Genomic DNA, 12,360 nt, shown 5'->3' on the forward strand with positions numbered 1-12,360 from the left:
TGGTGAGTAGGCTTCGATGGTGGGGAAGGATGCTGGTCAGGTCTGGTAGGCCCAAACATGTTGTGAGGGTCTGCTGGGAACGTCTGGCAGAGTTCCCTGTCAGAAGTAGCTTCAACTCACACCTCCGGCAGAACTTCGACCACATCCCCAGGGAGACCTTTCCTTAAAGTTCACAGCTCTAAGTCCTGCAACAGTTTGTGGGTTCTTCTTTGTGACATGGAGACAAAAACTGCATACAATACTCCAAACATAAAGCCTCTCAAATTGGTTACCTAGTTTAAAATTAATCTCCTATGACATGTAATCCACTAATCATGCTACTCAACCCAGAATCCTATTACACTTTTTAATTGCTTCCATATATTGTCTTGCTGAGGAAGGTGAACACTGCTTTTACTTCTTTTAGTCAGACTCTCAGGTCTATTTCTTACTGTGTGACAGTTGGCCAGGGCACTTTTCCAGCTGGAAAGTTGCCGTACAGGAACAAGGACACTACCTCTCCTGGATAACTAAATGGAAGCATCCCCCTAGGTTGCAGTGGCACCTCGGATTCCCACAGAGCTCCATGGGAGTTGGAGTATGACAGATCCCAGATGGTTTCCGTGGGGGCCTGCACCTGGGAGTACTTCCAGATAATGTTGATGGGCCACCTGCAGTCCTCCCAGGTGTAGCATAAAAGGGACCACCTTAGTTCATTCAAAGAGCCAGTGTCCGGAGGAAAAGGGATGAAACTTGCTGGAGGAGGAGTGAAGTGGAGGCGGAAGACGTAGAGAGAAAGAAGAAAAAGAACTGCTGTACTATGTTGTTTATTGGTGCTTTTTGTGCTGGGGAAAAAATGTAAGGGGTTTTCACAGCAGAAAATAAAACTTGTATGTTGCTGGACTTGGGCCTGGTGTCAGTTTGTGTTAGCTTTGGGGAGACCTCTGATGGCCACAACTGTAAAAGGATCTATATATATATAATTCACTAAGGGCACGCAAGACAGCGAGCGCAAGCAAGACAGAGAGCCACGTCCACCAACTCACAGAGCCCCGTCCGCCAACTCTAAGACCATGGGATATGCTCGACAGAGCCCCGCCTGCCAACTCTAACCCTCCTCCCGTGTCATGGGATACGCACAACAGAGCCCCACCTGCCAACTGTAACCCTCCTCCTGCGTCCACCGTCGCACTCGATGCATTTGCACTGCCTGCTCATGTGCCCACACGCACCAACTCACCAAACACAGCCTCAGTCACTTTCATCTGTGCTACAGTCCACATGAGAAAGAAACACACAGGCGCGCAAGAGAGAGAGACACACACACACACACACAGGAGCACGAGAGAGAGAGAGACACACACACACAGGCGCACGAGAGAGACACGCAGGCACGCGAGAGAGAGACACGCACACGCAGGCACGCGAGAGAGACACGCACACGCAGGCGCGCGAGAGAGAGAGACACACACGCAGGCGTGCGAGAGAGAGACACACGCACGCAGGCGCTCGAGAGTGATACACGCACGCAGGCGCTCGAGAGTGATACACGCACGCAGGCGCTCGAGAGAGACACATACAGGCGTGCTCGTGCATTGCTGCAATGTTACTTTTCTTGGTAGTTTATTAAATTACGAATTTTTCAAATGTTCATTTTTTTCCCTGTGCTTAAAACTCATAAAAAAAAAGTGTTTTAGCTAGCGGTTCGTAGCACTATAGCGCAAACTCTTGCAGTGTTAGTTTTCTCTGTTGTTCAAGGTTTTCTCAGTGTTATTCAATGTTTTTACATGTAATTTACTATTACGCTGTGCATTCTATGGTATAATTAACTATATTTGTGCTTAAAAAAATCACCCTCCTCCAACATCCACCCTCACTCTCGAGGCATGCACACTGCTTGCTCATGTGCCCGGCCCCAACACGTCACCAAAAGCATCCTCACTCGCTTTGGTCTGTGCTACAGTCCACATGCAGATGTGAGCCAAGTTGACTGTTCACGTTGATAATCATACGCCGCGGGTTGGATACAAGAAATAATAATCACAGATGGTCCAAAGTAAACTTGAAGGGGCAAGTAGGCTGCAATGTTTAAGAACATTAAAACAGAATGTTGATTTTCTATTTGCTAATACTTTACAAGTGCTTCTTTAAATATATCAGCCCTAAATGACAAGCTTGGGTCTGTTGTATTTGTGATTTAGTCTATTAGTACAATGGAAGATAACTTTAATACACATAAAAAACCATCAAATAAAACAAAAGATTAACAGGCAGAATAAAGTCAACTACAGTAATTAAATGATACCAGTACAACAATAACATTTACTAGAACAATCTAATGTATGGCTATAAGACATGACCCACAGGCAAAATAAGGACCCCTCAATGAACACTTCCCAGTTTCCAAGCAGCTACAATCCTTGTTTTATAATTATCGTACACTGTTTGTAGCAACCCAAGTTCAGTCTTAGATTCAGAGAACAATTTTTATACAAAGTGGTTACCTGACTGCAAGACCAAGCCACAGAGGTCACCAAAATAATAAGTTGTTATAGGCCATAAAGAGCATGTTTCTGTTTGTATGGTTAACTGTGGTTTAATTGGGTCAAGTTTCTTTTTCAGCTCAAGATAAGCTGTGATAGAAGCATGAAAGATTATAACACAAACAAAAAATTTGAGGGTCCTGTGGTGCTATGGGTCCACAGCTCGCTGAGCAAAGACCGTTTTTAAATAAATAATCACTGCGCTCGCAACTTCGTGAGGGGGTGTAGTGGTTGTAGCAAGCCGCGGGGTGATCTGCGGTGTGGGCGTTTCTCACCGAGTGCACAGGTGAGGAACTGCCCATATCTGTGAATGTTCCCGAGGCTAATGTGCTGCAGCTGCTATGGCCCTTCGCTATATAAAAAGAAGCGCGAGTCGGATAGGGAGGGGAAGAAAAAAAAAAAAGAAAGATGGAGGTTGCAGAGAAGAAGGCAGGAAGCAGGAGTGAGAAAGCCGGTTGAGAGAAAGAAGGAGAGCGAGCAAGCGCAAGCTCACTCTGTATACGAGCAGCTGGGAGAGGCGAGCCCAAGTGAGGTGTTTGGCTGGCACCCGAGGGCCGAGGGTAGTGGTCGCTCCTGCTGAGCGATTGTTTGGAGCAGGAGTGACTGAGAGAAGGTTGGCTCGCTGCAGCTAAGACAGGCAGCGGGAGTCTGAGATTTGGAAGAGAAGCCCCAGTGTGAGCGTCCTGGTTTCTGGGGAGCCCAAGTCTCGATATAGGTGAGCTGAACCACAGCCAGGAATCGGAAGGCCACCAGATCAGTTGAGTAGGAAAAGGTCAGCTGCAGGTATGGCGACTCTCCTGTTGCAAAGCCCAAATGGGAGAAGCAGGGGAGCCACCAGGTAAAAAGACACCGGACTTTGTGTTTTTAAAGGATTGCTTCCAGCGTTGTCCCTACAGATTTTATTTTTTTTCTCCAGCCGTCTGGAGTTTTTTTTTGTTTTTTCTGTCCCCCCTGGCCATTCAACCTTACTCTTATTCGATGTTAATGTTGATTTATTTTGTTTTATAATTGTGTCTTTCATTTTTCTATTCTTTAATATGTAAAGCACTTTGAGCTACTGTTTGTATGAAAATGTGCTATATAAATAAATGTTGTTGTTGTTGTTGTTTTAACCTTGTTTTAAAGGATTGTTTTTTCTATTTATTGATTTTACCTCCATGTTCTTTTTATGGATTATTTATTGAACTTTATGAAAGCACTGCACTTTATTTTGAACACCTGTTTTGTTTGGATTTCATTTTAATAAAAGAACCTTTGCACTTTTTACCATCCCCTTGCTTAATTATTGCCTTCACTGACTAGCTCATCGGTGACATTACTGACGGTGTTGGGTTCAAGGGCTTCCAAATATCAGATGGGAGCATGGAGCCAGAACCCACACCGTCACAGGTCCTGGCTGAAAAATACCAGTTTTACCTAATGTCCTCCTGCAACATACAAAAAACCATTAAACTTATGGCATAATTGTAAAAATTTTCGTTTTTTTCTCTGTAACCTTGTAATTTCTTATAATTTTTCTCCTTGCAGAATGCCATAAACTATTTTTAAGAATTTCAACTTTTATATTTGGAAGACCTCTTAAATGACATTAATATGTTTGATCTACTTCAGTAATTTGATATTAACTAACTGCTGTGTGAAAAATGTGTATGAATTAAGTTAGACTGTTGCCTGAAGAGAATTAACCATTGGAATGAAACATTGTACAAAGTAACAACCTGTGAAACATTTTCTGCCTCATTACTTATTAGAGATTTTCATTAGAAAGTGCTTCATCAGTCAGTTTAAAACAGGATCTAGGGTTTTGTTTTAAACCATCTAGCTATGAAATTAATTTGTCATTTGTATTGTCAATGCAAAAATTCACATTAAAAGTTATCTAATAAAACAATACACCTACATAGAATACAATAACCTAACTTAATTAAGCCATTAATCATCCTAAAATTGCCATGTAAAGTGCATATTAAAATAAGGTTTCTAACTAGAAAGAAAGATATGTTCATTTTCCAGTCTAAAATATACAACGTTAACAAAATGACACTACATTCCGAAAAAGTTATGCAAATCAATGCAAAATAAAACCACTCCAATAAAATATCAATTAATTTTTGAAGTCACCAGGTATGTAACGTAATTATAAATATCACCTTATATATCCAAATTCAAAAACACTTATTTGAAGATTACAAATTAACTTATAGAATACACTATCAACTTACCTCTGTGGTTACAGACAAGACAATAACCCAAGGAAGAAGTATGACAGCAGAGACAAGGCTGGAAAGAGCATAGAGGCGTTTAGCTCCACCTATTTCAATAGACAGCTTCCGAGAAGCAGTATGAAAACCAACCTTGAAACACAAGGCGATCACGAGCAACATAACTCCTCCCTAGAAACAATAAAAGCACAGCTTATTGTTAACAGTTAAAGCAAATTATGCTAAGAACAAGTATACAGGAATTAAAGGAATAAACATATAAGTAAGTTGTAATATGCAATACAAGTTGCTGTGGGAATAGTATGTCAGAACACAAATATCTTCACTATGTAATGAAACCTTTTAACATTCATTTACATCTCTAGTTTCCTTAAGAACTTGATGCTTCTGCTATCCCATTATCCATATTGTTTGATGACTTGACCAGCATCCTCACTGCCAATATCCAGAAACTACTCATTGCAACTGAGATGCCCTCTAATTCACTAAGAGTTGCTCTTCATTTCTCTTGACCATCCCGATCTGCCATGTTACCAGAAACCCATCACCTAACCATTCATTTAGTTCACTTTGTTGAACCTTATTCCATACACATGCTCTCTAAATAGTTACTCATTTACTTACTTGCAAATAGGTACAATGATGTGCCAATTTACAGTCAACAGAGTTGAGGCGATTTGTACTTTTGACTGAGGACCATAGGACAACAATGATGTAATAACGTTCTAGAAATTACCAAAACCAGCCATAGTAATAAATCTTTCAGTATTATTATTTTACTACAGTAAGTTTCATACGTTTTCTGACTCTGAGAGGGCCCTTTAAGATATTCTTTCCCAAATGGTGATGCTCCACCTTGCTAATTCTAATGCATTCGACACAAACCACCTTCCTTATACCAGTGTTTATCAATATTTATGGTACCATGACCCAGTGTTTTGTTTTTATAGTAAATTGAAGACTGATTAGCAGTTATTGCAAACAGCTCCCTTTGTGACATGAGCATGATTGAAGATATCACTTGATGAAAGAAGCAAACTTATAAATGGAGAAACATATTACACAAAGCAGCCAGTCAAAAAAGTGGAACAGAGACTGCACTTCCTAAAAGTGCTCAGGAAAAACAACTTGGAGCAAAAACTATTGGTGGCTTTTTATCGTTCAACCATCAAGTGCATCCTGGCATACTGTATCACAGTATGGTACTCCAGATTCACAGCAAGAAGGCTCTCCAGAGAGTCATAAACTCAGCAGAAAAACAATCACAGGCTGCTCTCTGCCCTCCCTGGAAGACACTGCCCACTCTCGTTATCTAATGAAAGCCACAGATATCATTAAGGATCCTTCACACTCTGGTCACCACCTGTATGAACTGTTACCATATGGTCGATGTTATAGATCTTTGAAATGAAGGACCAACAGATTCAGAAACAGTTTTTTTCAAATGGCCATAAATACACTGAACAAACATAAGCAGATTAAGGCAGGTTAAAACAATTTTTGGTCAGTGCTGGGAAACAAATATACATACTGATGCTGCCCTTGGGCAGCTACTCCCCATTGAAATGGTACGAGTATTATTTATTGTATTACTACTGGTTAAATTTTTTATCTCATTTCTTTTTAAGTATACATTTTACAGTTATCTATAAACTGGTCTAAACTTGCAATATTCTTTAGTGTAATAACATTTTTTTATTATTTTTATGTTGTTCTTGTGTGTATTATGCATTGTAGTTTTTTTTTTTTCCTTTCTTCATAAAAGTAGTGTTGTTTGCTTTTTTGTATCCACCAGCATTTCATGAAATGAAATGAAAATGAAAAATGACAATAAAGGCTTTCTATTTCTAGGTGACCAATTGTGGCCTACTGGCAAACTAACGACAGCAACCCCTGACCCACCGGTGACCAAGTCAAGTGGTTGAGAACCACTGCCTTACACATACCCAACATGTGGACGCTGAAACTTCAAGATTGGTTTGTGCTACTCCACATTGACAGTTAAAGCTTACCTACCAGTGATACACACCAGACCCACAGAGCCTCATTTGCAATGAGCAGTACACTTTGCATCTAACATATAGTCAAATAGTTGGTCCCAATTGGCTGTACTTTCTTAGTCTTGACTACTAAAACTCTCTGCTAGTGGGGCCAACTACAACAGCCGTTTAACCTCTACAACACATTTTATGAATACTGTATATTTGGTGTAAAAGAAAACCCTGCCACAACAAGGATGCTGAAATCTACTTCTAATGCCAGACCTGTGATTCATTTCTCAGATGAGGAAGAGGCTGGGACTTGTACCAACAAATGAAAAATATTCGCTAGATATAGTCAGGCTTACCCTTACATACTGCATTGACACTGCAACCAAATGACTTAATCAGAGTCAACTCAATGAGGAATTTAGTTAGAGAGTGGAAAGCTTTGTTGTTTGCACGTATGAACTGAACAACTATTCAGGGTGTTAAGGGTATGTTAGAGAGGGGAATGATGGAGGTAATGTGGAAATGTGTGATTGGGACAAATGGCCTGGTTGATGTGAATATAAGCAGCATATTGCTGCAGGATTTCTGTGCTAGTTATGTACTCCCCATAATAAACAGTATGTTCAAGCACAAGGTTGAAGTATCTGACTCTTCCCACTTTCCTCTATTTGTGCTTATTCACAAAACTTAATTATTTCTCATTACCAGATAAATTTAGTATAATACAAAAAAACAACCTGAGTAAACTCAATACACGGTTTTTATATGATCATTTGATTTACTGAAAGATAAAAAGTACATCAGCACCAATATAATTCAAGTTATGTTCAGGATTATTGTATTATAGTCCGAGTGTGTTATGATTTGTTAATGCATAATAGTGAAAGGCTATTAAGACATTTTACCTGTTGGACACAGCAATTGAACACTTTTCCCCCTCATATATAACCTAAGATGGTTGAATGACCAAAACTGTATTTGGTCTTCAGATGTGAAGCTGTTAGGTGAAGTTTCCTGGGATATCTCTGCTAAATTATCAGGATAGCCTGCATATTAGAAATGTATACATTGGTTCTTATCTGCGGGAGTAATCTGCTACCTGTCTTTTTTTAAATGATCTTATACCAGCAAACATAATAATATTTCCATTTTTTACTTCCATCTGCAGTAAGAACATTGATTTTACATTGCTTTAAAAATAAAACTAATTTAGGTAAGGATGTCTTTACTGTAAAGAATGCATGATCTTTCTGAGTTCCTGTGAGTATCTTTTTGGTTTAATTATGTTAAGCTGTATATCTACCTTGCAACTGATTTAGGTGAGAGGCTATCACAAGTGGAAAAAAGTATGTTGCAAAAAAGAACAGCCAGACTTCAGTTATAAACTTATATGTTGTTGGTAGCCTTATTTGCATGACCCCAGGGCCGGATTAAGACGAAATTGGGCTTGATGCTGCAGAGCAAAAAAGGCCTATTTTTTCTCTGCATTGGTGCATGTGCATTCGACACTCCCCGTACATGCGCACTCAGACCGACCAAGGAGCCTTAATTACTTGCGACACAACCAGCCAGCCTTTATTGAACATGAATAATAATAACGACATATTATCATAATTACTCGAGATTAACATCAAACTATGTAACATCAACATTCAATAGCAATTGTCTGAAAAGTGCACTTAATACAGAAAACCTAACAATGAAATACACAAAATTTTGCAATTCTCTTACGGGACAGAGTAAGAAAAAGTGAATTTGCAGAGACATTGGGTCAAAGTGACTCAGTTCAGGCACTTGAGGGAAAAAATTTGTTGACGATTTAAATTTCATAATAGACCAGAATCCTGTCGAGGATTTTTAAAAATTCTAAACATCCATGCCGTGCCTGCAGGCCGGCTTTTAGTTTTACCTTTACAGATAACCATTTAAATAGCCATCGATTTTTACAGTACAACTAACTTTCAAGGTGAAAAATGTACTAAGTGGCACTTACCGAACAATAATAATGTTGCGAGAATCACCAAGATATTGCAAAAAATGCAGCTAAATTACTAAGTAAACTGTTTAACGTAAAATTAATAGCATTAACTTGAAATCTTCGGTTAACAATAAAAACAACAACGTTATAGTTACGTCACAGCGCAAAGAACAATAGTAACTGTATAATAAGTAACGTTGTGTCTAGGCGTCCGAAAGTCAGACTCCAAATTTCATTCTAAGAATTATTTTGAGGTTAATATAGCAAAGGAAAACTGTTCAGCTTCTGGAAAATTCTCATCTGTTTTCATCTGGACCTGTTTCAGGAATGGGCCTAATGCTGCAGTATCAATAGCACCCACCTTAATCCGGCCCTGCACGACCCACACTTTTAATTCACTGAATCTAAAGAACAAGTGCAGACAGATAGACCAATTAAACTAGTATTAATACTTTTTCTATACTGTTTAGCATAATTGTAAAGGTTTGCTCTTGAGATTTATAGAACGATAGTAATCACCACGTACGCAGTGTGTTTGTGTGTGCCAGGCTAATCATACTGTGGATTCAAGATATAAATACTAAGTACAACTCAAGTATAAAAAAATATGCTTCAGCACATAGTCCCAATTATGTCCATCCATCCATCCATCCATCTATTATCCAACCCGCTGTATCCTAACTACAGGGTCATGGGGGTCTGCTGGAGCCAATCCCAGCCAACACAGGGTGCAAGGCAGGAAACAATGTCCAAAAATCATAAATTAAATGAAGGTATCATTTTGATCCATCAGTTTTTGGCCAAAATTAAATAAACCACATTTCCATATAAAGATTAAAATTTTTTGTCCACCGACTACTAGAATTGTGTTTATTGAAGCACAGATGTTATGGAGGGAAACACAGTTTAAATGAGCATTAAAATTAATACAAAAATGTTACCTCTTATAGTAGCTTTCAGTCAACATTTGTTACTCTATATGCATTTTAGTAAATTTACTTACAATCAGAATTACATACCTTATGATCTGCTACCCCAAGGAAAGAGATCATAGTGTGCAGTGCATGAGTAAGAGCACTGTCATGATGGCCTTCAGCTGAACATACAACTTAAGGAAGTGTAAAATATAACATGAAATGTCTTTTACAAAGCAACAGTAAACAGGCCTATAGAGAAATAAAATAAAAAAACAAATTCCAATTAAAAATAAATCTTTATTTAGTAATTCACAAATTGGAAGAAATGGATCAGATATACCACTGAGAAATGCTAGTTGAAAAAGAAGTGGCTTATGGGGCTTTTCCTACCACAAAAGAAATGTGTTCTGCTTTCTTGTTGGTAAAAAGTCTGTTTGTTGCACCTGTGGCAACAGAAGCTATTTAACCAAAAAATTAATTAGTTCAATTCATAATTTTCCAAAGTGTAATACAAATTTACATATAAATACAATTTAAATATGAGTGATAGACTTAAAATCAAAATGAGCTCACATACTTGATTTAAATATGGGATATACCAAATAGATTGAAATATCTGTAACAATAAGTGTTTACATGTGCTTGAATAACCCAGTTATTCAAAGAAATCTGTTTTCTAAAATGCCATGTTAACCCTTAATCCAATTATAGAAGCCAGGTTATTGATCACTGAGAAAACTAGTTAACTGATGTACATCTCTCAGCAAATAACTGATTATTTGCTCATGTAAACCATTAACACATTTCCTAAATCCTGTGAAAATTTTAGTTCTTGACAATCCTCTAACTTTTCTAACATATACAAAGAATCTCATAGTTCTGTATCACTGCATCAATTGCCCGGCAATCAACATTTTTGTTTTGCAATGTTGTCAACTTGCAGCATACAGCCTGCACTCACCCATCCCGTTAAGCCAGCCGAAGCCATCATTCATCCACAATTCAAACAGCTCAAGTCCACGTTAAAGGTTTTATTTAGCAATGAGCCATAAGGAATTATATATAGGTAAATATAAATTGTGATTTGAAATGCATACATTTCTTGTGTGTTCTGTGTCTACAACGATCTGTGTAAATGTAGGGTGACATAAGAGATACCATCAAGAAATGCTGTAGACATAGCTAAACAGAATTTTTTTCATGTTACAGTAATAATGACATAATGTTGGTTAAGTGTAGAATGTGAGAAGACTGACGTCCAAATATTAAATAAACACTTTCACAAAAGGTATAACAAGTGTGCTTTTATTCAAGAACAAAACCAAATAAAAAGAAATTGTTCAAGTGACATGTTGCTGTGAATGTGCAAAAATATCAGATGGTACAAAATAAAGATGTTTTTATGCATGCATGTGCTTGCACATTACATTTTCAACCAGTTACATCTGATAGACATACAGGTGTCACAGTGGTAAAGCTGCTGCTTCGCAGATTCACACAGGTGGTATAGAGGTAACATAGCTCTGCCATGCAGAAAAGAGGTCACAAGTTCAAATCCTGTATCTTTCCTGCATGGAGCGCTTTCAGTAATGAGCAATTATTATCATTATATAATAAAAATAAACATTTGATATGTGTCTATAACAGTTAGTGTAAATTTATGGTACTTGGAAAAGTCTGAAGGGATAAAAGCAGACACACATAGGTGAATCATTTGTTCTTGGTATCTTGATGAGCAAACAGACACGTCAATGTATGAAATGGGAATGGATGTTATTTACTTCATAGCACATGAACTAAATGTATTTATAAAACACAATTATAATAGGCTTTACACGTGTTTTCTGATTCATGGCAGCTGATGATGAAGTTTAACTCTTTTTTGTACAGTTTAATGACGTCAGAGCATTTTGCCAAAGGAGGCCTCCATGTAAAACAGAGGTTTTTAAGAAACCAAGTTTCTGCCTTAACCTGGTTATTTACATCATCCTGGTTTTGTATGTGCATGTAAGCACAGTGAATTCTGATATTAGAAGCTGCAACTGCTTCTCTTATAACTAAATAAAATCTGTTCACAGGTTATTCTCTTTCTCACAACAAAGAATGATGTGTTCAGTGCACTATGAGATTCCAGAATAATTTTTTATTTTCCTCAAGCTAATATGGATTAAAAATTTCCTAAGATAAAAGGGGGATACTCAGTGTTTGTGTATAGAAATCATATCATGGTGGAATTAAATATTTAATTTTTTGTTGAATTCTGTCTGGTTAGGTGTTGTCTTTTTTGCTTCTGCTTTATTTTTAACTTCCTGATTTTTCTTTTCTTCTGTTGTTTTCTAGTTTGACTATAGTCATTTGTTGTATAAGTTTGATTTAACTCTGACAAGTGAAAAATGTAACTCTTTTCATAAATGTGCATGTACACTATTATTCAACACCACCTGCCCCCACCCCCCCATTTCAGTACTTTGTGGAGCATCTTTTAGCCTATATAACTTCTAATAACCGTTTTTGGCAAGTGCTAAGAGCTTCTGAACACCTCTCTGTTGGAATCTTTGCCCATTCTTTATGAGCAAAAGCCTCCAGCTCACTGATGCTTCTATGCTGCAACTGCCTTCTTTAAATCCCACCAAAGCTTTTCAATGGGATATAAACCTTTGGACTAAGAAGGCCACTCCAGGACATTCCAGGATCTATTTCTCAATCAAGCTGTGGTTAATTTGGAGGTGT

General features: G+C 38.1%; 1 protein-coding gene across 2 annotated transcripts in view; it reads right to left on the reverse strand.

Moving 5' to 3' along the window:
• slc30a5 (solute carrier family 30 member 5) overlaps positions 1-12,360 on the reverse strand; it is a 41,439-nt gene that overhangs the window by 14,730 nt on the left and 14,349 nt on the right. For both annotated transcript variants that reach the window (XM_039758641.1, XM_039758640.1), the window contains 2 exons: positions 9,733-9,809; positions 4,745-4,915 (listed from right to left, as the gene is read on the reverse strand). In XM_039758641.1, coding sequence (XP_039614575.1) covers positions 4,745-4,915; positions 9,733-9,809 — 248 coding nt within the window. The remainder of the gene's footprint in view (positions 1-4,744; positions 4,916-9,732; positions 9,810-12,360) is intronic.

The sequence above is a fragment of the Polypterus senegalus genome, chromosome 7, assembly GCF_016835505.1.
Source record: "Polypterus senegalus isolate Bchr_013 chromosome 7, ASM1683550v1, whole genome shotgun sequence".
Lineage (NCBI taxonomy): Eukaryota > Metazoa > Chordata > Cladistia > Polypteriformes > Polypteridae > Polypterus > Polypterus senegalus.